Below are 27,994 nucleotides of genomic sequence, written 5' to 3' on the forward strand. Positions count from 1 at the left end.
TTATTCAAGGACTGCAAGGGACGAATTTTGTTACGGCTGACTCACTACATCTGAGACTTTTACTGCAGTAAACATATCTTGCATTTTTATTTTGTCATACTTGATGATTTCTTCACATTTAATTTTGGTTAAAATGTATATACAGTGTATCTGGATCATATGAAAACATATGATGTCCTCTGGATGTCCTCAAATAACATCAGTAGTCAGCAGATGTCAGTATTGTGTGAAGGCAGCAGCCTGAAGACAGGTATCAGAGTGGTACCTGTCTCTTTATCTTGGTCCCCATTTGATGTTGCTGAGGCCTTGAAACTGTTTTTTGAGAGCTTGTCTGTCTGACCACTCTGAGTCCAGGTAGGTGTCGTCGTCTGCCTCGTCCAGTTTCTAAACAAATGTTACCAAGAGACAGTTAAGAAAGCTAAAGTCACTACAAACAGAACATTTAGGTTTTATGTATGCTTCTCTCTCCTTTCCTCACCTTGCGCTCCTCCTGCTTTTTGTAGTAATACATCATCATCTGCTTCTGCTGCTCATCTGTGACCGGAGGCTCTCTCGCTGGTGCCCCCTGTCCCTTCTACAAGGAACAGCAACACATGCATTAAAACAAGAAACATATGCAAACAGATGCTCACACACTCTTTACCTTTTGGATTTTGACCACAAGCTTGGTCTTTTCGTTTTTGCCGACGTAGTCCTGCAGTTTCTTCCCCCTCTGCATCTCTTTGCCGGCCCACCATAGCTGACACTCGTCCTCTGTCATCACCTGCAAAGACGCCTGCAGAGAAGACGTACACACAGAGAGAGAGAGGGCAGATGCAAGAGAAAAGTGAGGGAGAAAGCTGCTGAACATTTCACAAACCCTGCAACAATTTAAACCTTTGTCTGAAAATGAATAATTAGTAGACATTAGCCAATAGTTGCTAGGAAACCATCCCGGTGAAAGCTTTCTTTTTAATTGGGAAATTAAATGGGGAAAAGGACTTGGAGGTTGAGATAAATTCAGAGGTGAGGTCAGATGCCTTTGTATCTGTGAAGACAATATTTACATACAATAGAGAATACAGTGCACTCCTGACTTTCTATATAAAATAAACCCCCAGTTTCCCCCCTTTGTATGTAAAAAAGGAACATAGTATCACTTTATCAGTATTGTTTCTTTTTAAGGACAGTTCTTTTGTACTGTTATTTTAGGTGAAAGGTAAAAAAATACTGTGTTTTATAACCTCTGATCTACAGATCCGTTTTTGTTTGTTGTGCTCATGTAAAATTCAGTCTCTCACTGACCAAGGTTTTCCTTTTGAGCTGGTGGTTCCCGGTCATTGAGGCAGCCACTCGTCCTCCAGGAGAAGACTACATAAAGAAGACTTGAAGAGGTGCTTACACTCTTTTGTTTGACTTCCTGCAGCATTCAGCCTCAGGTATGTGGTGGGAGGAAGGATGTCGGCCAGATCGGGGTACACTCTTCATCCACACCACATAACAGAACATGTTAGAAACACCCTGTGTATGCGTGCTTGAGTAGGGTTTGTTTTCTTTGGCCTCTGTCCTCCCCCACAGAGGCATTTTTTTTCCTTTAACAAACCTCTGAATTATTTTTTTTTTGGTAGTTCACAAATAAACCCTTCCCTTTTGAAACCATGACTCATAAAAGCTCTTGATGTGTGTTACTCTCTTTAAAAACCACCTGAAGGGTTGCAACACAGCCGTTTACCTGCATTCCTGACAGGTCTTCCCGCTCCTCAAACTCCATCCTGATGGGGTCATGAGGAGGCAGCCCCATTGGGTACACGATCGTAACTGCACCCCTGAGCTGATCCAGGGCTTCTTTCACCATCTCCATCGTGACGCAGATATTAGCTTTGACTTGATTCTGGAGGATGAAGAGGGGAAAAAGACGGATTGAAAAACAAAATCTGACCTGGTGAAAAAAAATGATTGATTCAATGTCACACTCACATTTGAGATCAGTGCCTTAGCCTCCTCCACTGTCCTCTTCAACACCTCTTTCATTTTATCATTTGGAGCTGAAGGAGTAAGATGAATGGTGAGATTAACAAAATAACTTGCTGGTTTTACAACATTATTTGTTCAATTGACAGCTAAGATAATAAAATGATCAGTTGCACCAATTCTGAATCATTACAATTGCAATATGATATTTCAGGCCTTATCCTGCAGCTTTATTTGTCTCTTCACTAAACCTTTTAGAGCAGCATATCATACAGTATGTAATGCATGGCATGAGTCTCACCATGTCCATTCCTCCTCCCGATTTCATCCGTCCTAAATACAGGTCCCCCGCTGGGAACGCACTTTTCTTCCCATTCATCTCTCAGTTTCAACTCGACAATCTGCTCCTCCGTCAGGCCCTGCATGTTGGGTGGCAGGCTGATGCCGTGGTCTGCGAGCTCTGGGATCTCTGAAGAACAAGCAAACGTAGGTTAGCGTGTGATCCTCAAGATCATCAGCGATTAATCTGCTGTTACTTTGTGAATTATTCGATTATGTGTTTGGTCCAGCGAGTATCAGAAAAGGTTGAAACTGACAACTGGTATTTCTCAAACACAGAACTTTAAAGGCCCAGTGTGTGTAAGTGTGACATCTCATGGCGAGACTGCAGATTATATGGAATAAAAGTCATATCTGCTTATCTCTCCCTATTCCAAAGATGTGATGGGAACTATGGTAGCCTTCAAATATCAGAAAGGATATTTTTATTCTCTGTTTGTATAATAATAATAAGCTTCCTCGTAAAAACGGTGTTAAGAAAAACTGGAAAGTAATTACCTCCAGTACAAATAAAAGGCTTATTTCAAGGCTATGAAAACCAAACATTTTCTGTTTTAAAATGACTTTACACAAACATACACGGTACAGTAGGGGTTCCATTACACTGGAAGTCCAACTTGAGGTGTTCTTCTAAGAGGAACTGGGAAATTCTGAGATTATTTTTGACTGACATTGTGATTGCATTATGAGAGGGAATGGGGATTTTCATTTGAATAACATATTTAAAACAATTACTGCATGATATTTGGGCAGATCCGTGAGAAACAGATGTTTTCTTCAGTCTGTAGAATATGATTTGTATAAGACAGGACAGAATGTACTGTAATACTAGTACGTAAACCCTAGTATGCAAACCCTCCTTAATTTTACATACTAGACCTTTAAAGTCCAAAACAAAGTATGTGAGTGTACTGTAACCATGGGTGTATACTACATCAATGACTGCAACACTCACTGCAGCTTCTCAAACACAGTGAACACACGGTGTCATGTCATTATTACCTGAACATATTCTGTCCACTTTCAGTCTCCCGTTGTAAATGGCTGTAATCTGCTGGATGACCGCGTCCAGCTGCGCTTGCACACTGGTGCTGAACAGGAACTGACTCTCGTCCCCGCGTTTCACCTGCAGCTGCACCATCGTATAAACTTCTGTTTACCTGTTCACAAGAAGACAAAATAGTCACTCGGGTTATTGAACTGAATTAACTCACAACCATTCGACGGTTTCTCTGAGTAACAGCAGAGCCCGGGGTCCCGAGGAAAACTGTGTAACCATAGCAACAACACTTCTAGAAAACACCACTAGCTAACTTTTAGCTTTCCGGGTACTCTAATGACAAGTGTTTACAAACGTTTAAGGCAGTCGGTCTGATAAGTTGACAATTTTCCTTTTCTTATTTCTTTTAATGTTTAATATGAACACGTACCTTTGCAATAAAAAAAAGACGAAGCCACTGTTTACACCGGGCTCACGCTCTGCTTACAACCGGTGACATGCTAGCCACGCAACCACTCTTCGTTTGTGGTCGATTTACGGCAGTGTACATCAAAGCCATTGGAGTATTACCGCCCTCTAAAGGTAAAACGTGGTAATACAGCGTTTTTATATATATATATTTTTAATATTTTTCTATACTCCAACAATAAAAGGTCAAGTCTTTTTGTTATTTTGTTCACCTTTTTTTGTCTCAGTGATCGATAGTAGTCACTTCCTATTGCAGCACTGCCAACAACAACCTTCAAACATTTCTCTGGAGCACAATTTAATCAAAGAAATTAGCATATTAAGAAGTTTCAGGTTGAATACTGATAGAAAACGAAGTACATGAGGTCCATACAGATGGAAACCAATTAATCTTACAGATTAACTGCATTTCAAATCTGTTGTTGAAATTTTAAGGTTTTAAATACATGTTATGGTTTTATGCACTTAACAAAAAGCAAAGACATCAACACTCAGGTCAACATACATTTATTTTTTGCATACATACAACATAAACTGCTTCATACATAAATGTGCAATCAGCTGTGCACACAAAATATGGAACGCTGGATATTTAACACGAACCGCAGCGTCATGTTTTCTCTTGGATACGTACAGAATATGTTCAACAACACAGACGCTTATTTACTATGGGGGGTTATAGCCATAAAAAGGCGACACACTGACCTCACAAAAGGAGCGATTTGTTTCCTATAAAATGTGATACCTGGAACATGACAACAATGACACAAAGCACTGGCTAGTCACCTACTGTTAATGCAGATATAGTGTCTGTTATATTCATATGGTTTAACAGAGCGCAAAAGCGTTATTGAGCTGGTATTCTCTTGGTTCATACGCTTAATGAGCCATAAACCATGGAAATGCTTTTTTTTAAAGATGTTTCTGTCGGTTACATGATTTCCTGAAGATTTCAGAGATTTGATTCATCTGCACAACTGACGGTTGTTATATTAAGGGGGGATTACGCTCTCACTGATCCTTTCATTACCGTAACTATTGCTTATCATCATTGGCCGCTGACAAACTCACCGAAGAGTGAAGTCGTGCAGCGTCAAAGAAATACTGACAACGCCACACACACACACACACACAGTGAGGCTCAGTAACAGTTACTCGTAACAGCAACAGGGTCAAATATCACAGGTGAACCTGCGGAAGCTGCAACACTCAAATCACACTCCTGTGTGGAATGTGGGTCACGGAAGAACACAACAAATGGCCAGGTGGGGGATGTCTATGTGGTGATGTGTTTTTAGTGTGAGCTTATTGAGTCAATATTTGCAGTGCAAGTGACGAGTAAGCTTCCATCTGTGCCGGGTGATATGAAGGAGGGGGTAAAAAGCCCCTTGTACTGTATTGTTAACGTTAAATTTCACGTCCAGTGACGTACAGTGTTGTCAGCCCCAAACACAATTACAGCCATGAGTGAGTTAATACAGTGGCTGTTAGATCCAGAGCCTGTAAGGGAATACACAGTGTGTTCTTACATGAGACGACTTCCTGGGGGAGAAAGCTCTGGTATTCCACTGTTAACTCTCACACACACACACACACAGCCAAACACAAACACTGTCAAACACATAAACGGACAATATGTACCTCAAACACAACACATTACTTCTCACCACAGTATCAACAATAGATTATTTAGAGTAAATGTTCCTGGAAATTAAAAGCATGACTTTCAGAAAAAAAAAAGTGCCCTCTTATTATTATTATTATTATTCACGGCATGTGTTCGAGGCCATGCCCACAGACTCAAATTACATCATACGTCCACACACACACTTCCTCTGTATCTACAAGAGTTTGATGCTCTGGATAAATCAAAAATGGACGTGAAGGGGAAACGCGGAAAAAGCCTTCTCAACCTTTTTTTTGTCGCTCTGCCGCCGACAACAATACAACCAAGAGAGCACAAACGGCATCAGTGCGTATCAGTTACAGTGTGCAAACCAAATGATACGGTCATCACAAACACACACGCGCACTGTAAACGGGTAGTTTTCAAATTGAAAACATAAATGTATACATAACTGCTATGTATAGGTTGATATAGAGCTATAAAATCTATTCAGCGACACACAGAATGATGACTAAGAGATAGAGAGAGAGCAAAAAGTCGGACTATCGAGTGGATGAGATGATGTTACAGAGCATCAGTCCTACGGCAGTGACCAGTTTGGCTCATGCTGCTGCTGTTGTGCGACATAAAGTACATTCATGACAAAAGCAAAGCGCACACACGCGTGGGCACACAACGTTAAAATTTGCACCTTTCAGTCTTTCTGGAAAACGTACGGTTTCCTCTTTGCGAACCTGCAGTGCATAGCCTTCAAAGAAAACGAATAGAAAACAACTACGGAGAATCCGATACAAGGAACTGCAAATTATTAGTAAATGAAGATAAGGTGACGTTAATTTCGAATGAGGTGTCTCAATATTGCACAGGCGCTAACACAAAAACGATTTGTGCGCAAAAAACATATACTTTTGTACAAAGGTATACTGTCGATATGGGCATGTGTGCTGCTACAAATAAAAATAAATGTGAAGGATTCATATAAAAATTAGTGCTGGACTCGTCGACTGATCGGACAAAGACACGCGTGATGTCATGTTTACGTGACTCTAAAGTAACGCTAAACTTTAAAAAAACCAGACGCACACATATGCAGTCCACAGCTAAGCTGGTTATTTGTAGCGCTGCTCTTTTTGTTTCATAAAGCGCCAGTTTGACACTAAAGGAGCTAAAGGAGCTAACGCAGCTAACTGGTAAACGGTACCTGGACTCTTTTTCTGGTCAGTCATCATGGAAGCACGTCAAGCGCTAATGTTAACCGCCGCGTGCCCAGCACTAATTGAAAATAAATGCTAATAAAAGGGAACAAGCAAATATCTCTGTGGTAAACTTAGAACAAACGTTTGGGCTCATACACTTCTCATGATACTGCACCAGATATAAATCACTTCCTGTGAGATTAAGATGGGGGGGGAGGCGGGAATGGTCTGCACTTCTTAAATATTGTCTCTATTATACACACAAACATATACACATTTGTCATAGATCTATACATATCTTGATGTGCCCTTTACACCTATCTATCTGTCGACTCCCTGGAGAAGAAGCAGCTGTCACTGGGCGCCTCTGGGAGTTTTGGGTTACCAGTTGCAGTTCTCGCTGGGACGGGAGGAGGAAGGGTCGGGAATACCGAAGCGGGCGCAGACAACCAGTCGGGCTCCGAGTCGAACACGGAGAGAGAAGGCTGAGTCTGAGTTTGGGGAGTGGAAGGGAAGATGGGGGTTTGAAGCGATGCTTTGGTAGCGGATGGAAAATCATCATCGAAAGTGACCCAGTGCTGCGCGAGTTTGCCTCCTCCTGGAGGAGGCTGGCAGCGAGGTGGAATGGAGGAGGGCGGCGCCAGAGGCAAAGAAGGAACAGGAGATGGGTCACGGGCGAAGGGGGGCAGAGAAGCAGGTGTGGGATTGAGAGTGGATGATGGTGTGAAAAGTGACATGGTCCTCTGGAGCTGGGAGGTTGGGACTGTTGTTGAAGCAGGGGTGGGGATGAGCGGCTGAAGGGACATGTGAAGGTTCGGTGTTAGGACGGGACGCTGAGTGCTGTAGTCTGGGGTAAGCGAGCGCTGCTGCTGATGTTGCTGCACCAGAGGTCCCGTGAAGGGATTGGTGCTGCTGGGTCGGGCGGGAAGCAGGTCAGCCGGGAAGGGGTTGGGTGAAGCACGTAGCATTTCCTGCGAGCGACTGCGAGACGGCACTGGAGGAGGCGGGAGCAAGGTGGAGGCAAACGGCGACGGGGTGGAGAGCGAGGAGGACGATGAATCGAGTGCCTGCTGGTCTGACAGGACGGACGGCTGCAGGGAGAAGGATGATGGGAGAGTGCTGGAGGTAAATGACGGCGGAGGGACGGAGGGGGGAGCACGCAGAGAAGAACCTCTGGTCAGGGACTGGGTGGTGCGCCAGGAGGACGAGGAAGAGGAGAAGAAATCCGATGCAAGTGTGTCGAAGGGGTCAGGCTTCCATTGTGCTTCGCTTTGGATTCCATTCAATCCATTGGTCTGAAGTGAAGAAAACAGACAAATACAATTAAAAATACAAAAAGCTACTGTTACTGGAGTGTTTTACTAACTATAGTCCTGATCAGATATTTTACAATGCATGTTTTTTTTACCTTAAAGCATAAAGATTCCCTGTGGTGTTTGAATAATTCAGTGCTTGTTACTTAAAACTATGAGTATGTCCACAAAAATCGATAGAAATGTGAATTTGAGGGCTGTTTTTGGCCAGAAATTGTAACTACTACCATCATTTTATAGACGTAGATAAGTTTTTGTGTAGTTTAAGACACGCATTGAAGCTTAGTTTGAAGCTTGGCTTCCCTCAGTGATTCTCCTGCTGAGAATAAAGAATGTTCTCCAGACAAATGGCTTATGTGTGCAGCTGTTTAACCTACTGCTACATATTGGTGCTTTATGGTGTGCATCCACTACACATTTGCATTATTTCCCTCTGCAAAAACTCCACAGGGTGCCTTTAATCTAATTCACATAAAAACGAATACAGGCATATCATCTGATGACTCCTTTATGTATCACAATCCACAGACAAGCACTAACTCTAACACAAATGAGTGAAGTTATACAAATAATAATAATAATAAAAAATAATCTCAGTTGTTGCATATGTGCTCACTGCAGCCTGATCAACAGTGAGCAGATATGAAAGGACGAGTGAAGGGAAAAATGGCCAACAACAAACATTTTTTTCCCCCATCAACTCATTTATGGTTTGAAATGTTGACCAACAAAAACAGGTAATGCTCCTTTATGTGGTGCAAACACAAAACAACACATGGCTATGCAGCAGATTAAATCATCTATGTTAAAAACAACTTTGGGTGACGTAAAGGAATGGAAATCAAATACGAAATGAGAGAAAGAAGACACAGAGGAGGAGGTTGCTGGGTGTGTGATGCATAATTATGTCCTAACAGAGGACGGCAGAGCTACGGATGATGAGACAAAGATGTGGTTTAATATAAAGTACCTGTCACCCTGAGGGCTTCTCCGGCTTGTGAGAGAGAGACAAATGTATCAGAAAGAGAAAAGCAGGGAAAATGACAGACAACTACAGTAAGCTCATCTGACGATGAAGCAGAAAGGAAGCTCCACCTACGATTATTATTATCAGAATTCAGCATGAAATATCCAGTGATCTGTCATGCATTACTAAAAGCATAAAAACATTGTCATTTGCTTAAATTCTCATAAAAACCTAAGTTGACACCAACCTGTGCAGCTGGGGCCGTCTCTGCCTTGGCAGCATCAGGTGGCAGAGCGTGAGAGGAGCGGGAACGCGGTGGGGGTTTAGGAGAAGCTAGACCCTGTGGAGGTCCAGCAGAACCTGCAGCCGCAGCAGCAGCAGCTGCAGCAGGAGGAGGCCCTGCTTTAGGAGCCGCAGCTTGCTGTGGAAGGAGAGGAGCTGGAAGTGAGGGCTGCATCGGGGCTGGGAGTTGGGACGAAGCCGGCGGGGCAGCTGGTGGGGGCATTTGGGATGGAACTTGGGGTCTCACTGCAGAAGGTGGTCCTAAGGGTGGAGGACCTGAGGGGAAGAACCAGAGCAGAATTGAAGGTTTTTGCAGCTCTATGTATCACATTAATAACATTACAGTGTTGTCAGGTTTGCTACCTAAAGGCAGGTCAGTTGGTTTTTCCGGGGCACCAGGCACAGGCCGCGGGGCTCCAGGGTGCGTGTCTGGGATGGGCCGAGGGGCCCCTGGGTGCATTTCCGGTATAGGTCTGGGTGCTCCGGGGTGAGAGGGAGGCGTTGGACGAGACTGTGGTGGCATACTGATCACCCCTGCTCGAGGAGGTATATTCTAGAAGACAAAAAGTATATATGTAATAAGAATTTTTTTTATTAATAAATTAAGTATAGTCACATTCCATTTGAATTAAACATTATCTGTATCCATATCCATAGGCTGCATTTCATTCTCGAGTCCTCACTGTTCATCGACCATGACTCAATGGATGGATGATGGAACATGACTCAGCAAAACACAGCTGAAGTCACAGGGCTGTGGCCAGGTTTATTATAAGAGATTTACAGCCCCTCACTACAGAGGAGTCATTGGTTTAAACAGAGGAGCCTGCCCTCTGGTGGTGAAGTACAGTTTTCCTCAGAACTCTCTATCTCGCCTCTGCGTTCAAGTGTCTGCAGGAGCGAATTATAAAGATAGAAAAAGAAAAGAAGCCGATCCTTAGATTTGTCATCTTACCGGTCTGGGAGCACCTCCAGGAGGTCCGGGAGCTCCTGCAGCTGCTGAGCCTCGACCTGCAAATGTTAAAAGAGACAAAACAAAATGAGTCTAACAGCAGGAGAATTTAGGGGGATTTCAGTGACCGATACTGCACCAAAATCACAAATGAATCCACCTCAGACCCATTCTTTGGTCGATAACAGACCAAAATCTCTGTGCCTGACTTTATTATTAATGACAATGACTCAGTCATTCCTGACTAGCAGGAGGCCTTGTATGGAGGCAGGCCTTGTTCTTTGCACCGCCTGCTTACAACACACTCAGCTCTTACACACAAACACACACACCTTCTTTGACTATTCTCTCACGGAGCTCCTCTCAGAGCCTACGATCATGTTCCCACACCACTTGCACGTCTCCTTCTGTGCGCTACGTCAGCTTAGAGCCTCTGTTAACCACGCACACACACCCTTGCTGCGACAAAAGGATTTAGCTCGACCACACACAGACAACAAGCTACGCAAACAGGGTAGGTGAAGACAGGCCCGAGTCACAGAGAGGCCAAAACTGGGATGTGCTTATTTTGTGTTTGGGTAAAAACAAGTTACACTAGATCATCCTCGAAAGAGAATGATAATCCTTCCCCTATCTCACTCCCTGTAATACAAGTAAACACCAAACAAAGACCAGATTTAAAGGAACAAATACAATCCTAGGTAACTGACTGATTGAGGAACAATCCCTAAACTCGAGTCTTACTGCGTCATGGGTTCGTGGGACTCACCTGCAGCAGCATCTGGCCGAGAGAGAGCAGGGCTTTTTGGTCCTTTGCAGCACAAAGGAAACCAAACCACATTACTGTTATGGACAAATTAAAAAACCCATCACAGAAGGCAGATGTTCCCCCATGGCAACATGTAACAAGAAGCACTAAGATTAGCATGTGGTGGTAATAATGAAGCAGAGCAATGAAGCCTGAGATGATGCAATTTTGAACCTTTATTTCCCTAGAGATTGATTTAAATGAAGACCACTCAAACCCATGTTTCCTCAACTTTTTTTCATGTTGCGTTACTTCATTATCCCAAATTTGTATGTTAAGAACTGGTCACTAGTAGAAGTAGAATAAAAAAAAACAATAGGCAAAAAGCAGACTTATTTCCCGCCTCACTCCCTGGATAAATAAGCGAAACACAGTTTTGCAACAGCCTACCAAGCACATTTCTGTCACACACAAACACACACATGACTAAGGTTGGCCCACAATGATGCACAATGGGTCATCGGTGGACCATCAATAATAAAACGGCGTCAACAACACTGATCTCTTGGTGTAAGACTACAGGGATCAGGTGACATTTCAAAAGACACAACACCAGTTTACCTTCGCTGCCTCTCCTACCAAGCTGTGGGCTGCGACAATCGCCACAGTCTTGAAGATGGGAAACAGTATTTTCAAAATAAAGTAGTACATCAAATCAATAAAAGATGTTCATTCACATACCAGCTAAGCCACATTTAATAGATTCTAATTTTCTAGGAAGGCCAACAACACGTTTACAGCGCTCTCTCACACCACAGACGGGGCACAGTTGTAAATATCACTGCAGACGTGAGCCACCATGGCTTTCTATAACTCGCACCAACCAAAATCACACATTGAAACTCAATCAAAATGGTTATTCATCGCTTTTCAACTACAGAACATGAGCAACACAAACTTCTAATTTAATACCAACTACAATATAAATCTGACAAATTTGTGCATAATTTAGTGACTCATTTACAGCTATATATGGCTAAATATGTATTCCTTTCAAATTAAAAGCACATTATTTACAAGAGATGTATGTTAAGTTAATTAATACTTATTTTTATGTTATTTTAACTAAAAGGCTGAAAAAATTCAGCATATTTATTTTGAGGACCCAAAAAACAACTCCACAGATCCATCTGTGCGTCCTGACCCAGTCTTTGAGAATCACTGGTCAAAAGTATTCCATTAAACTGCCAGCACTCGCACAGGATGTCTGTTTACACACTCTCAAGGACACCTTCAAAACAGGAAATGTGTTTAATCATGTTTAATAAGCTCATACTGCAGGGGAACGTCCAAATTTATGATCCAGCTGCCATCGAAGATGCATTACAAACATACTCTTTGTTTGTAGCATATAAGTAAACTAACATTAGTGTTAGGATGCCATAAATACAAAGACATTTTTAATGACAGCTTGTTGAATCAGCACTAAAGCCATGTGATTCTAAGTGAACAAGCATCTGATGGGAAACGGCAGCCACTACTTTCGATGCTTCAGCGATGTTAAGCACACAGACAAGCACTACAAGCACTTTACCTGCAGAGTCCTTTCTAACTGGAAGAGGACTCATGCCTCCTTCAGGAAGGATAAAGTGGGATAAAGGTGAAAAATGTCAAAACCTGTATCTCACAATGAGGAGAAATGAAATAGCCCTATATGTCAAACGAAGGCTGTTTTTTAGTTGCTCTGACGGGAAAATTTACCTGAAGGTGGTGGCGGACGTTGAGGGGGCGCAGGCCTGGCTGGCGGGGCATTAGGGCGAGGGGGAGGCGGGCGTCTGGGCTCCAGTGGTAGAGATGTAGGGGCACCAGGCTGGAAGTCAACAGGAGGCCCTGAATTGAAAATAAAAGCAAAGAACAAAGAAAAATTGGAATAACTTTAAGAAAGTCTGCTAATGTCTGTTAGCCTAAATGCTAACGCTAAGGAATGAGAAGCACTGTGTATGTGTGAATAAGGCTGTCGTTGCACACGGCTCTGATTCAGTGTTGACTTAGGAAAAGGTCACTGCACACATTTTAAAACACTTCAGTGTAAAACAAGCATCAGAAGGACAGAAGTGGCTCACTGCCAGACACAACACAAGCCTCCTAGCACAAAACACAGACTAAACCACACGTTACGTTACCTGGAATTTCTTTCCTCAGCACTGACGGGCTTAAATCTGCTTCCACGCATTACAAACAGAGCAAAATTACAGTTTATATTCAAGCAGGCTGCAACCCGAGCATATAATTAGTCTGGACTTTTAGCCAGGTGATGCTGCTTTCACTGAGCTCACCTTGTGATGGTCGGAGAGGTTGTGGAGCACGAATAGGTCTGCTGGGCGCCGGTGGTTCTCCGTGGGTCGGGGAAGGACAGGGGCTACTGCGGGGGGAGGGGAGAGGTGAGGATCCAGGGCCGAAGCCTGCTCCAGGCTGTAGGTGCTGGGGAAGAATCTCCTCCACTTCCTCGTCCACGTCACCTGGTGCAGAATAGAAGAGGTCGGAAATAAATTGGCATTCAACATCAACCACTTCTAAGTAAAGGGATTGAAATTACATGTATAACCGAAACCGGAAACCTCAGTTCTAAGGACTTTGGTTCAGAAACTCATTCTATCTTCCTGAACCTCGGTTGCACTCATCATATGACTGCTCACCCTCCATATCGTAATCATCATCGCCCATGTCTGTGTCCTCAGCGAGCAGAGTGGAGCTGGCCGAGGTGGGGATGCTTCCGCAGATTCTTTCCACGCTCATCTCCTCCTCCAGACTCCTGATCCAGCCTGGACTCTTCAGACGGACGTCAATCATCTTACCGAGGACCTAGAGATGATATGTTTGAGATAGAGTGATATGATGAGTTTACATTTTCAAGGTTAGAGATAGAATCATATTCCATATGCTAAAATTAAGGAGCGAAGACTTACAGTGGACGCACTGAGAGACAGCGCAGCAAGAGCAGAGTAACCTTCAAGGAAGGTCACCCACATTTTCTCTTCAACAAACCTGCACAAATATTAACATTAAATATATCTAACAATGTAATGGTGACAGAAGTCTTTCTGTGATGGTACAGCAGGATTTTACCTGATGAGAATCACCTCCCCAAATTGTGAAAATTTGTCCAGCAGCTCGTCTATGAGCGCATCGTCAAAGTAGTCCTCTGGGCCGGAGGAGCATAGCGAGACCAGGATGGTTCCGTCTGGAGGCCCTTGGAGGGCGATGACATCTTTGTAGACCTGGTGCCGAGCCTCGGGGTCGACCTCCAGAATGTCCACGTCGATGACTGCCACCACAGGCCTGAAGTCAGAGTTATTACTTGGTTTTAGTTGACAAGAACTGCAAAGAAAAATTACCCGTATTAGTGGGGTAACCTTTGAGTTACCTGTGGTCTGAGGTCTTAAGCTCGGCCCTGCCATAGTATTTCAGAGTGCCTGGGCTCCAAGGATGTTCTGGATCATCCTCAGATGTAGAAGTTGCACCAACTACATTCATCTCCTCAGCTGTAGAACAAACACAAAGACAGTACCGAACACATATAGATATGAAATATTGATGTTTACAGTTGAAACTGTTGAATATAAAGAGACAGACAAACATGACGAATAATTGACGCCGATTATTTTGGTTAGCAAATCCACGGCGTCACACCTGTTTTGTCAAAGTTCCACTTTCTCCTCTTCCAGAGAATGCGGTCAGTCCACGCTGGTGTGCGGCACTTCTCGCTGGTGTCATAATCTTCGGAGAAAAGGTCATACTTATAGGTGGGAGCAAAATCCAACTTTCCCTCGATGAAACCTCGGAAGACCTGTGGAAGAAAATTATGTTTTCTGTTCAAAGAAAGTGAAGCGTCTTCATTGTCAACTATAAATGTACACATATTCTGGGGGTCGTACCGATCCAGCATTCTTCTGATCAAACAATTGGTCTCCAGCCGTCAAGGTGTCCCAGTTCTGCTGTTTGATGAGTTCTTTGACATCCTCGTTGGGCAGGTTGATGCGATAGTTGAAGTCTCCGCACCAGAACACGTAATCGTGCGAGTACAGCAGGCGACCCTGTGGGACAAGAGAGACTCGGTTATGCATGAATGAAATGTTCGGCAAAAAAGGGGACTCAAGATTCAAGATTTATTGTATTGTAAATAAAGAAAAGTTAGTTATGTGGAAGTATTGGAGTTATTGTTGAAGAATCTGATGGCTTGTGAGTCTTGTTGTCATTGATTTCACACTCTTGTAATGTCTCACTGACGGCAGAAGTGTGAACAGACTGTGTTGTGGGTGTGCGTTGTCCCTGTGTGTGCTCTCCTGATGACTCCAAGTGTCCAAAAAAGGGGGGGGGGGGGTGTTATTACTCGCTGTGCTTACTCAATTTAAACACAGTACATGCTAATCCGACAAACCGGTGCCCTTAAGTCACCAGCTGAATTTGACACCTGTCACGTGAATAATTGGACAGATGTGTGATTAAAAGACAAAAGAACCGAGTATCTGCTAAAGTTATAGATACACTACTGTTCAAAAGTTTGGGTCCCTTAGAAATGTCCTTATTTTGGAAGGAAAAGCACTTTTTTTTCAGTGAATATAACATTAAATTAATAATAATTAATGTGGTAAACGACTATTCTAGCTGCAAATGTCTGGTGTTTAATGGAAATATGTACATAGGTGAATAGGGGCCCACTTCCAGCAACCATCTCTCCAGTGTTCCAATGGTACATTGTGTTTGCTAATCGCGTTAGAAGGCTATTGGATGATTAGAAAACCCTTGAAAACTCTTGTGCACAAATAAATTGTATAGGTGACCCCAAACTTTTGAACGATAGTGTAGATATCGCTGACCTGACTTCATCCTGTCTGCACACATGGTCGTCCAAATTGCCTCATCCATAAATGTCACCACATCTGTGAGCTCACCATCCATCTCATCACAACCTAACGACCCAAACATCCCCGTTCATCACTCCGACAAGACAGTACTTGACAGCCTCTTTCACTGCGCTGCCCTACGTGTAATTATAAGCTCAGGCGGTCAATCACTCAGTCCACACAGCTCATCATCTCTGCCCACCATTCTGTCCAGAGCTTTCCTCTATTATTCGATTTCTAAAAGTCCAATAATTCTATGTTTTTGCCTCCTTCAGACCGTGCAGGATGAGCTTACCATGGGGAAGCTGAGTCTGCGCGAAATCTCATTATAGTCATCGTTGCGCTCCTTAACCTGCGATTGGCCGGCAGCAAAGTGGGAGCAGACGAAGCAGATGCTGGTGGTGTGGAACAGGAGGCGGATGGCCACACCTCCTTTGTTGCCCGTGGCCCCGCCCATTCCTGTTTTTACAGTGTCTACAGCTACATCCCTGGAACGCACAGCACGATGACACGATCACCACACCTGCAGTTAAAGTTTATTGCATGTGTGCATAAAGAGAAAGTGTCAAGCTCATACCTGATGAAGGGCGCGTGCTGCGGGCGGATGAAAACAAACAAACATACTCCCACCAGCTGCTCCGAAGCAAGCAGCACATATTTGTGGTCCCGGGAGATGTTTTTCTGGAGCTCAGCTGCCCACAGTTTCTGGTTAGTAGTGCTGCAATGAGAAGAGAACGACGTCTTATAAAGTAGAAACTGCTTAGAGGACATAAATTAGGTCACATTATGTCAATAAAACATAATATGGAAGAGTTCAGAACTGGCTAAGACACATTGGAGTTGTTTGATCAAACCTTAGCAGTCAAGCTATACAGTGCAGTTCTGTTAAAATGTGAAACATTATGAAAACGATAATTAAAAGAAATTTTTAAAAAGGTGAAAATACAATTTTCCTTCTTGATGGTTTCTAAGGATTAGCTGGTGTGGATCATAGATAAAGATTGTTTGTCCTCGAGCGCATGGGTGGAGTATCTTTGCTAATATAGCATTAACTTGCGTGGGTTATTTCAGGTTAGGATGTTGCACACATACCTGGCACTGACAATGTTGCCAGCATTCAGTTCAACCATTTCCTCGAAGCCAATGGCAAAGATGTCTATAGGATTGGCTTTGCTGTCTAAGGAAAGACACAATAAGGACAAATAATTGTTCGTTGCAGCCCTAGATGACATTGACAATCACTGAAATAAAAACCAACGTACCCTGGAACTCAACGTAGTCCGCCTTCTTTGGAGCATCCAGCAGCCAGTCGTTGAGCGTCTGGTTGCGGAAAGCGATGCTGCGAAACTGTTTGCCTCCGTTGACGTTCCATGTGCCGACACACACGCGGATCTGCTTGGGCTTGGTGTATTTTTGGTAATTCTGACACATTCCCAGCAGCACTCTCGGGGAGGCTGGAGATGAGAGGAGAGTTTGATTTAGAGTGTGAAAGATTTGGAGTATGTAGGAAGGGTGGCACACTTAGGGAGAAATGGGAAAAACTAAAGATAAACATCCAAATACAACAAAGGATATCCACAACAATGTTCTAAAAAAAATGGGGCATGGAAGGGAGGATGTAAGTTGTTGATGAAATTCCAATAGTCAACATTGGTAATGGTTCATTCCTCTTATTCCACTGTTGCAGGAGCCAAATAACAACAGTGTGAAACCACTACCAACATGGAGGAGAAATGAATGAAACATAACGAGGTTCAAACACAGATGAAAGAACAAATACAAGTATGTGAGGACGACATCCGTCCACTGGGGGGTCCAGTCTGTTACCTGATTGTAAGACGGGCTCAGTTACTACGTTTGTGCGCATGAGCAGGTGGGAGAGAAGGAAGAGAAGGGCGGGGTTAAACCAGTGCTTTGACAGATAATGCTAGCAGAGCATTTGTCAGCATTAATCTAACCGGGACAGAGAGCTGACACATAGAGATTACACTTCCCACTACAGGACATAGACAAACCCCTACTATTGTGCAGAGTAGCTTCTGGCTGACAGAGTTACAGATACAGGTCACAACTGGTCAGGGTTATTCAAACTATTTCACCCCTGAGGGAGCAAAGAGGAAATTCACTTAAAATGTACAGATAGAACATATAAAAGTGAAGGAAAAAGGCAACTGTTTCAACTAATTATGTTTATCCAGTGTGTATACACGGCCGTTCGAAAGTTTGGGGTCACTTAGAAATGTCCTTAATTTGGAAAGAAAGCACTCTGCAATATAAAATTAAATGAATCAATCTATACATTGTTAATGTGGTAAACGACTATTCTAGCTGGAATATATATGTGTTCTAATGGTACATATGTGTTTGCTAATCGTGTTAGAAGGCTATTGGATGATTAGAAAACCCTTGAAAAACCTTATGCAATTATATTAGCACAGCTGAAAACAGTTTTGCATGAATAAAAATCAATCTTTCTCATCTTGTCAAAGTTTTGACTAGATTTTCTAATAATTTTGCAACTCTTTTGATGGATTAAATTTTGACTTTTAATGGAAAACACAAAAATATTGTATAGGTGACCCCAAAGTTTTGAACGGTAGTGTATTATTGATTTGAAATAATAATAAAAAAATGCTTTTGGCAGCTTTTAAGGCCACCGTAGTTCCCTTACCCGCATGAGAAAAGAAGGGGTTTAACAAAGGAGTCATCATTATATGTCACTAATTCTTACACACTGATTTTTAAAAGATACTACTTTGGCAAATAATTACCATAAAGACTTGAGGTGGTCAGCAAGGCCCGAGCTTTGTCCGCCAAATCGCTGTTGAGCGTGGAGCCCAGCCTCAGGATGTCTATGGCCTCTTGCTTTGAACTGTCAAAGAAGTTGTTCTGGATGGTCCGCGTCACAGAGCGAGCTCCGTCTTTTAGCTTCCCGACCTAATGACAAAGGACACATGCGCGTAAATTAAAAAAAAAAAAGGTACAAATATAGACAATTAGAATGTAAGGGAAACACATCAGAGAGATTGTTGTAATGTAGACTTGCAAATCTGCTGTGAATGATTTTTTTTTTTTTTTTTTTTTTTAAGAGGTGAAATTTTACATTTTTCCTGATTAATGTGCAACAATTTTTAGTTAAATCAATCAACACAGCAGATGTCAACAGTTTGAAATGATACCACAGTGAGAAAATGATCAGCAAAGAAAATATATTTCTGACTAATTTTTTGTAAAACAAAGACACTGTACAAGGTCAAGATAGTATCCATTATTAGGAAACCTCCAGGAGAATAAAATCATGTTGTGTCCCATCTATTCCATCCTCCATTATAATCATTCAACCCACAGACACTGTCATCAATGATTCACCAGAAATAGACGCACAGCTCAAAAAAACAACAACATCGACTGGCTTGTGAACTTACCACACGGCAACAGAGGTCCAGAGGACAGCGGGAAGAGACAGCACACGAGAGTTAAGAGACAAAAGCACTCAGTTCTGCTCACAGAGGTTCACTGCATGCTCAATCCACAAATATCCAAAATCTCTTATTTTATCAAGTTCTAACTATTTAAAACCTCAATTATTAGGCTGCTATGCTTATTTTATATAAGATAACCCCAGTTAGAAGGCAATGAGTTGTTAGGGTCAACTGAGTGCAGTCTCTGCATATCATACTATAAGAATTCATTATGATAAAATAACTGAATTTCCCCAAACTTGAGCATATTGTTATTTTTACCCATATTGCCTTGGCTTAAACGTTTTGTTTCTAATCAGTTTAATCAGCCTACAGCTGCTTGTTCAATGTTCAGCCTTCACAATTTGATTACAATTCAAATCCTACTTCAATCGTATGACAATAATGCCCACATGGTTCAGATTAAAGCGTGCGGCTGTGTGTATTCAGCATTTCCATATTGTGTACCTTGGCCTTGCCATCCAGGGCACCGGTGCCTGCGTAGATCTTGCTGACGGAATCGCCATTAGCAGACCACATGGTCCGAAAAACCTCCTGGAACCGAGCCACCAGCTGAGGTTTCTCCGTCAGACTCATTTCCTCCAGCTGCTTTGGCAACATCTGGAGTCGTGAGGAGGAGAGGGGGATTAGAGCAAAAGCATCCTCACTTAAGATGATGGACTTTGACCAAAGAAATGCTTATTGCCATAGTGACATCAATTCTACCTCAAGGGCAAAGAAGGCTTGTACACTGTTGGTTCTATCCAGACAGTCCAGACAGTTGGTCCTGATGGTCCCACCCTGAGTCCTACAAAGACGTGTGAACAGATTTAGACAAAAATAACAAAAAATATATATCATATATCATATATGTTTGTATTTAATTCTTACCTTGCAATGCCCGCCTCTCCAGTGTAGGAGAAGATACCGCACTCTTCCAGGAATTTGTTAAGCTGGGGTTTGAGGACACTGTGAAGCTTGTCCGCTTTGCCTCCCTTCACGTTGTAATGGTAGTCAAAGTTCACCATTTTCACTGCGGAAGAGTGCTCGGACGCCTTTAGATGGCTCTGGAGAAAAAGAAGATCATTTAAACTCACAAATTCAAAGGTTGTTGAAAATAAATAGCTTGAATTATATGGAAATCTTTTTATTAGTGTACAGGCAGTGGTGTTTTTGAGACATAAGCTGCTGTTGACATCCAGTAAAACAATCAAACATGCTTCCTTGTTAAAATAAGAGCTACTACAAATACAGATTTGCCCTTAAAAGCCAAACATTTGACATGAGATGTCAGGGATTGTTGACAAATATATGTTATTACTAAACGCATTGAAAAAGACGTATAACTAACAAGTGCATGCGTCATTTATTTTTATTTATTTGCAGTGCAGTTTTAAAGCACAGAACAAAACTTGTGACCTGACAGTGAAAGTTTTGGAGCAATGGCAGGACGTAAGAACAAGATAAACACTGATCTCTGATAGTGTCGAATGGTGTTTTTCCACTACATAGTACCGCCTCTGCTTGACTCTTGACAGCTGCGTCGTGACTTTTTATACCTGACACACACACAAATTAGTGACTCGTACAGCAGATTTTAGACATTTCCTTGCTAAATGTTGGAGATTAACCCACGTTTTCAGGATTGTTAAGATTATTAAGTAATCTACAGTTCGGCATTGTTCACTTTGATTCTTGTGCCTCTTCCTGTGACGGCACTCTGACCAATCAGCGATAGGAATGGCTCAGTTCACTTGGAACCTGGCCTGAGCAGGTACTACAAACAAAAAAAGTACCAGGTACTTTCGCGAATGGAAAAGCAAGACTAGTCGAGTGGCGCTAGTGGAAACACGCCATAATAGTATCCATAGACTCCTCAGCAGGAAAAAGCAGTAGGACAACATTCTCTCTTGAGACATGACGTCCACCTACTCAAAAGAATTCCTCACTATTGCTAGCCAGAGAGAATAAAGGGAGCATCCTGTATGTTGACAGACAGAGAATGAATCCTCTCACCTGAAATGCTTTGCTGAGCATGTGTTCCCCTTCCTTACTCCCAAGCAGGTTGATGATCACCTGATTGCCGTACAGCATCCGCAGGGCAGTGAAGTGTCTGGAAAAAACATAGGCTTGATTTGAATAATTCCTTTGTCATTTGCAGTTTGCTTTTAAGGAAAGGAATGATCTGACACAAGCCCTTGCTGCAGAAAGCATGTTAAAAATACTAATTGACTTTCTGTCCTGTGGCCTTCACACCCATCTGGAAATCAAACAACCGCTAGCTCACGCTGTCTTTAAAGCGTCACAGAACAGAATTGGCTAGACAAATAAAGAGTAGCTACAGAAAAGCGATAAGCAGGGAACTATCAAGCAGTGGCTCAGTGATGAGAGCAATTATCTTTTCTCTGGGTCTGGATCTTATGGCCTGGGTCTGTCCATTTGGCCTTTAAAGCTGCAGTACCAAAACATTCTGTGATTTCTTTGGTGTCATTGATGATATTATTCTGTCTCCATTTCATCGTCACAAAGACAAACATAGCATTTTACTGCTGTGTCCTTTCCAGTGAAAACAGGCTCTGTCAAAGGTGGAGTTAGACTTCTACAAAGCAACCGTCTCCAGTAATTGTAAAATACAGGTTGCTGAGGTCGAAAAGCTAATCAAGAACTACTAATGTGTCCTTTCTGTTCCTGGCAATAAACCTGTCTATGGGGAAAGACTTCAATTAACTTCATCTCCTTCAAGAGTCTGGAGAGATTTTCACTGCTGTATTCGCACAACGGCAGCAGCAGTAAATGTGGTATTATAGTGTCCACTGAGCATCAGAGGAGTGGTGCTCTTTTGGAGGCCAGATGAAGCAGCTGGAAACACTCGCGTGCACACATACAGAACACTTTAATTACCTTTCGAACGCTGGTGCGTTCGCCTCGAATCCCCTCGACAGTTTGACGCGATGAGAGCCAACCTGCAGGACAGAGACGAAACAGACAAAAAAAAGAGAAGACGCAAGTCACGACGTCCTCTTTTGGCAAATATAACAAAATGGAAAACCCACACATACACACACAGACACACATTTTGCAGATGGCCAGAAAACCTGGTGATGAAAATGGATTTAGGATAGAAGAACCGCAACACAGGAGCAGCATTGGCTGGAGGGAGGGGGGGGGGGGGCAATTTAAAAGACACTTAGCGGCAGAGGCGTCTTATCTACATCATCTGTGATTTCACTCCCAACACCTTTCTCGCTAATTCAATCTAATTTTGGAATCATGCCGACGCTGACTGAAGCACGAGAAACACCAGAGAGCATGAAGACACAGGTTTAGGACACAAGATTACAGGCTATTACCATGAGACCAGCTCATTCCAAACTGCAGGTCCTAACTTGTCCTCAACCCCATTGTAAAGCAGTCTATTTTCATCTTATGTTGCTTTCCATGATCACTCGTTGTTTGGGCCTCCGTGACGTATTAGGGTTTGTTTTCACACATTCAACTCTACACGACGGTTCAAAAGTTAAGGGTCACTTTGCTTATTTTTTGAAGGAAAAGCACTTTTTTTTTCAATGAATATAACATTAAATTAATCAGAAATAGACTCTATATGTGTGGTATAATGTGGTAAACGACTGTTCTAGCTGAAACATCTGTTTTTATTATATTGTACAATATGTACAATCTCTCTCAGTGTTCTAATGGAAAAATCATTATTTCTAATCTGGTCAATGTCTTGACTATATTTTCTATTCGTTTTGCAACTCTTTCGATGAATAAAAGTGTGTTTTAATGGAAAACACAAAAAAATTGTATAGGTGACCCCAAACTTTTCAACAGTAGTGCAACTAAGGAAAGATTTTGTGAAACACTATAGTCTTTAACCATTTTGCACAGGGAGCATCTGCTCCAATATATTTTAGTTATTAGTTAAGATAATGTCTGAGTGTTAAAAGACTTGTGAACCCCTTCCAAAAACACAGTCTTTTATACTTATAAAAGCATAATTTCTGATCATATTTCCAAATTTCAAAAAACAACTTCCTGCCACCTTGTTTCACTTCCTTCAACTGTTACAGTAACATACATGCAAATGCATTCAGCCATTTATTGTTCCAATGTTGAGACGCTCATCATCTTCATTTCCTCCAACTTGAGTCTCCGTTTCTGACTTTGTTTTTGCACTGTGTGCTAATCGTATCCTTATCAGCATGGATCTCACTCCTGCGTTTGGCAGGGAAAAGGCATTTCGATTCACGCTGCTGCCATTTTGTCACTCACTCCTCCCCATCTCTGCTGTCATGCGGGTCCACGCTATGCATATTTAATAACTTCTTGTCATGACATCTGAAAGGACTTGGGTTACAGCTGCAAGCCTGAGACCAAAACCACCTTTTGCTTAACAGGTTACAGATAACATCAAGTTCAATCAGTCATAGCATAATTTGTTTTACCTTGATTTGTCTGGTCAGTAAAACGAGAATTTACTACACATATGCAAGGAAATGGCCATCTTTAATCACAAGTTGAAATGGTTTGGATTAGATTTTTTTTATAGAAATCTAATATTTAAGATTAAAGCATTTGTGAATATACTCCAAGTCTACTGTCTAGGTTTCCAAAACAGCTATGAGAAAGACCTAAAAATCGGACTCTACCAACTACCTGACTAAGAGGGAGCAAACCAACAAACTTAACTCCCTTTTTTTAAATCCAGAAACTATAGGTAATGTACTCTAATTGTATAAATCTCAATTAGTCTTCCATATCAAACCAAAACTATCTCAAGGAATGAATTGGAGAATATGGGTAGGAGAAAGTAAGCTTACAAGCCACAGTTGGTTGAGGGGGTCGAGGAGCTAAAGCAGGACGACTACAGGTCAGTCTGAAAACAACCCCAAGCCAACTTCCCCGTGTTTTCACAAAACCAAACACAGTGTAGTTTGAAAAGGTGACTAATATGGTCTCGGCTTATTCCTTATTATGAGTTTAAGACTTTATCCAGCAGCCTGGGGGACAATTATAGAGTGGAAGCACAGCGGTCGGGGATGTTTTCAGACCACGCTCTCACCTGACCAAAGAAGTCTGGGAGCTGAGGAAAACAGAAAAATGCCCTTTACCAACGTCTCACCAAATATCCGTCATAAACCTCCCCCACAGCTGATCTAATCCACCAGTCTGTGCAATGTCAGAACAGGGAGCATCAGAGTATATGATTATAGTGTACATTGATCCTACTTCCTGCTTTAGAGCTCTAAATGTATATTTTTGTGCAGGTCTTGTGCACAGAATCCGGGTAAAATAAATCATAATTAGGACTGCATTCGTTTTCGCCCCTGTTCTTTGGCATTGCACAGAACTTTTCCCATCCGCAGCATTGAAGCGCCAGCACCAGCAAAGAGCCAAAAAAGGGGGTTATACCAGGTGGGGGTTTTCATCCAGTCCATTAACGGTCCGATTCTCATTCAGTTGCAACAAAACACCCTTAATGGACTTTTTCTAAGCACAGCATGGACAAAATGTGTTAAATGTTGGATAAAGGAATATGATACAATTACAAAGGAGACTTTACATCTCTTCTTTGAAAAGATCTACAAGATTTATAAGATGGAAAGGTCTTGCATACATAAGATATTAACATAAGAACTGTTTCATCATTTTCTTTAAGTGCAGCTTCTTCTTTGATGATGAGATCAAAGATTTTGATTAAAGATTTTTTCTTGAAATACCTGGATTCCCGGCTGTTCCCAGAAAAGAGGAATCGACCCACGGATCTGTATGAAGGACGAGACTTTGTCATCCAGGAAAATAACCTGTGTGAGACGAGAGGGACACTTCAGTCAGGTTTGTTTGCAAAGTGGCAAAACACAGAAGCAGTAGTGACATGTTTGCACAACTGGGACATAAAAACAGAAGCAAAAAGAAAATGGAGCTTATGATAAATACTTATGATACAACAAATCAACCCCCTAATACCACAGTGGGTGGTCATATAAACCAGAATACCACCAAAAAAAAAGCTGCTACACTTGTGTTCTCTCTGATGTTGACTCCAACAAAGAGACACTCACTCTCTCTGGTAATTATGATAATGGTATATAATTGTACTGAAGTAGTTACTTTGCACAACCTGCAGCTTCCTGTTTGGTTTCAACAGACAGGAACTTTCACAGGACAAAATGCCAGCTGAGTCACCGAGTCATTTTCAACTCAAAGAGCAGAAATACAAGCTTGCATTTTCAATTATGTGTCTCTCTATGCAATATACCGACTCAGCAGATATACTGTGCTAAATCTACCGAAAATGAACTGCCTCCAAGTAATTTTTCATCACATCCTACTTCTCAAACACAAAGAAGCCTGTTCAAGCTCTATAAAAATGTGATTCACCTGTTCAGTCTCCACAAAGTTGGCCACCTGTCCATCATCATTTGTTCCTCGGACGTTGAATCGAGTGCCGGCTCGCTCCGAGCTGAGGCGGGAGAAAATGCACGCCTTGGCCTGTCTGTGGCCTGCGTAGATGGTCCTGATCTCCACGCCGCCGCACATCAGCCTCAGCAGCCAGTCGTCACAGTTCACTCCGTAATGTTTCAGATGCAGGTGCAGAGATTGGTTCCTTTTTCAGTCATTGAAAGCAAAAACACAACAGAAAGTCTGTGTTAACAGTTCATTTTCACACCTCACGCGCCGATTTGTGTCGGGCCACATCACACATACAGAAAACAATTCACAAATGAAAACTGCAGATTAGCTCTGAAGTATTTCATGCTTTTACCAAAAGAAGCGGTTATCTGTGGTATCTTCCAGGATCCTGCGATGTGCATTAAGACTCAAATCCATGCTGACTCCAGTGGAAGACCAGGCAAAGTAGAAGTGTCCAGAGTTCAGGACCTTTCGCACCTCAGCGATCTTGTCCTCGTCTCCTGGATCATTCTTCAGCGATATGAAATCGGTCTGCGTGACCCTGAATACCTCCGACTCCTGGACCTTCCCAACAGAACTGCATCCTGTCACGACCACCAGACTGTGGAGCATGGAGTCACCTGCAGATTTAAAGTGGGTTACTCCATGCATTATTACACAGATACGATTAAAGATAAGACTTCATTAGTGGCATGTTTTTATATAAATAACTACAAGACAAAAAAATGCAGCAGTTACTGTCCATTTAATCTTTAATGCGAATTAAAAAAGTGGAAGGAATATAGGCTTGTAACCAGAGGTCAAATTCCCAATCACTAATTGTTCTGTGTGCAAATAAAACTAATTCTAATTATCCAAAAACACAGCTCAGTCATACCTCCGCCATTGATAAGACCGAGCTTTAATCTTTGACACAGCTTTTTCCTTGTAGTGATAACAAGGGCCGTCAAGGTCACACAGAGGACAGCAGAAAGCAGCTTATAAATAAGCAGTGACAGAGCCACAAACCAGAGGGCTTTCCCGGTCAAACTGTAGAAGAACAATGCGCATGGTACTACAGACCCACTCAGGACTTTTCTCCAACAACATGCAACCAATAAAGAAGACGTCTCTGTAGCTTACCCAGGTTTAGACGGAGGACTCCCAGGATTCCATAGGCGTCTACAATCTTGGTGTATGTATTTTTAATGGCTTCTTTCTCTGCGGCCGCTACAAGACAAGCAAAAAGCAATAAGCATCAATCAGTCACAACACAGAAACAGGTTTTTTAATATTGTGGCAGAACAATGCATGATAATTCTTATACAATCTGAGCCAAGGGTTATAGGCTTATAACCATGCAACCAAGCAAGATGCCCTTACACAGAACAGCAACAGCGCCCGATTCAAACATGAGACATTCTTCCCTGGTCCTAGTTTCCACTATGACACTATAGGGGGGTGGGTCCAGCTTGTGGTAAATGCGATACCCCTTGCTGAACGCCATTGTTGACTCAAGATGGAAAAAAAGCCGATGTTCAGACCTGGAGACCAAAACAACAATGAAAGACATCAGATCAGCAAAGAGACAACCAAATGCATCTGTGCTGTGTGTAAATGTGTGACAACTATGCAAATGAAGAAAAACTAAGAGGAAATGTAAATGAGCATCACTCTTTTTTGCAGTTCATACCACAATTGTTCATGCACTTCGTATTGGCAATGAATCACCTATTTAATGTGGAAATATGTCATGTTATTGGGCAATAAATTGCATGATGCGACTTGACGAGAGCTTTAAAATTGTGAAATCTAATTCCCAGAATACTATCGATCACGATACGGTCATTCATATCACAAAAAAACATCGCATTTTAAAGTGAGCAGCAGTGGCATCTGTGATTGTGTAAAATAACGTTATTTAGGCCGGGGGGCTGAAATATCATCCATCCTGATACGGACAGTCACGACTTAACGTTAACAACCGCAGCAGACGCAGCTACTGCTAGCGGTTATAGCCACCAGCTAACTTTAAGGCAGGGTTTGATGTGATAAGAAGCCGACAACGAAAGGGATAAAGAGCCAAAGAGAAAGTAGCTTTCTGTTTGTTTAGCGCTAGCTGGTAACGTTAGCCAAGTATCCTAGATTGATTACAGGGATTGCTATCATTCGCTAGCTTAAGATATTTCCTTGGTACCTACCTGCGCGACCGGAATGACAAACTCTGCTTTTCCTAATAAATGCAATTGACCGACTCGTACGTGAATAATATATTTGCATGTGGTTTTTAACAGCGTTATCTCACAGTCTTATGTTTCGTTTAATTACAGAGAATAATGATGATGGATAAATCCTTACCGTCTCCCCCGCCGGGTTGTGACTCTACTGCCT

General features: G+C 42.3%; 2 protein-coding genes across 5 annotated transcripts; both read right to left on the minus strand.

Moving 5' to 3' along the window:
* Positions 1 to 194: 194 nt before the first annotated feature.
* On the minus strand, positions 195 to 3,793 carry cfap298 (cilia and flagella associated protein 298). Its single transcript, XM_083889775.1, has 8 exons — positions 3,720 to 3,793; positions 3,292 to 3,449; positions 2,252 to 2,419; positions 1,957 to 2,024; positions 1,712 to 1,870; positions 644 to 775; positions 479 to 574; positions 195 to 384 (listed from the first exon to the last, which is right to left on the minus strand). Exons 2-8 carry the CDS (start codon positions 3,428 to 3,430, stop codon positions 274 to 276), a joined length of 873 nt encoding a protein of 290 aa, XP_083745901.1. The 5' UTR covers positions 3,431 to 3,449; positions 3,720 to 3,793; the 3' UTR covers positions 195 to 273.
* A 455-nt stretch (positions 3,794 to 4,248) lies between these two features.
* Positions 4,249 to 27,988, minus strand: synj1 (synaptojanin 1). 4 transcript variants are annotated; one of them, XM_083889201.1, is made up of 30 exons: positions 27,962 to 27,988; positions 26,987 to 27,147; positions 26,747 to 26,833; positions 25,977 to 26,244; positions 25,592 to 25,817; positions 24,931 to 25,014; positions 22,109 to 22,170; positions 21,224 to 21,320; positions 20,099 to 20,274; positions 19,934 to 20,015; positions 19,676 to 19,828; positions 18,518 to 18,683; positions 17,009 to 17,200; positions 16,839 to 16,923; positions 16,324 to 16,464; positions 16,042 to 16,234; positions 14,778 to 14,936; positions 14,533 to 14,689; positions 14,267 to 14,384; positions 13,969 to 14,181; positions 13,809 to 13,887; positions 13,539 to 13,704; positions 13,179 to 13,361; positions 12,604 to 12,732; positions 12,437 to 12,475; positions 10,864 to 10,905; positions 10,098 to 10,153; positions 9,506 to 9,695; positions 9,108 to 9,418; positions 4,249 to 7,875 (listed from the first exon to the last, which is right to left on the minus strand). In XM_083889201.1, exons 2-30 carry the CDS (start codon positions 27,108 to 27,110, stop codon positions 6,898 to 6,900), a joined length of 4,956 nt encoding a protein of 1,651 aa, XP_083745327.1. In that variant the 5' UTR covers positions 27,111 to 27,147; positions 27,962 to 27,988; the 3' UTR covers positions 4,249 to 6,897. The 4 variants fall into 4 exon arrangements, with proteins under 4 accessions (XP_083745327.1, XP_083745324.1, XP_083745325.1 ...); XM_083889198.1 differs by lacking the exons at positions 10,864 to 10,905; positions 26,747 to 26,833; positions 26,987 to 27,147; positions 27,962 to 27,988 and adding an exon at positions 13,026 to 13,061 and having other exon boundaries at positions 25,977 to 26,105; XM_083889199.1 differs by lacking the exons at positions 10,864 to 10,905; positions 26,747 to 26,833; positions 26,987 to 27,147; positions 27,962 to 27,988 and having other exon boundaries at positions 25,977 to 26,105.
* Positions 27,989 to 27,994: the final 6 nt, after the last annotated feature.

This window comes from Microchirus variegatus (assembly GCF_963457635.1).
Source record: "Microchirus variegatus genome assembly, chromosome: 5".
NCBI classification, from domain to species: Eukaryota; Metazoa; Chordata; class Actinopteri; order Pleuronectiformes; family Soleidae; genus Microchirus; species Microchirus variegatus.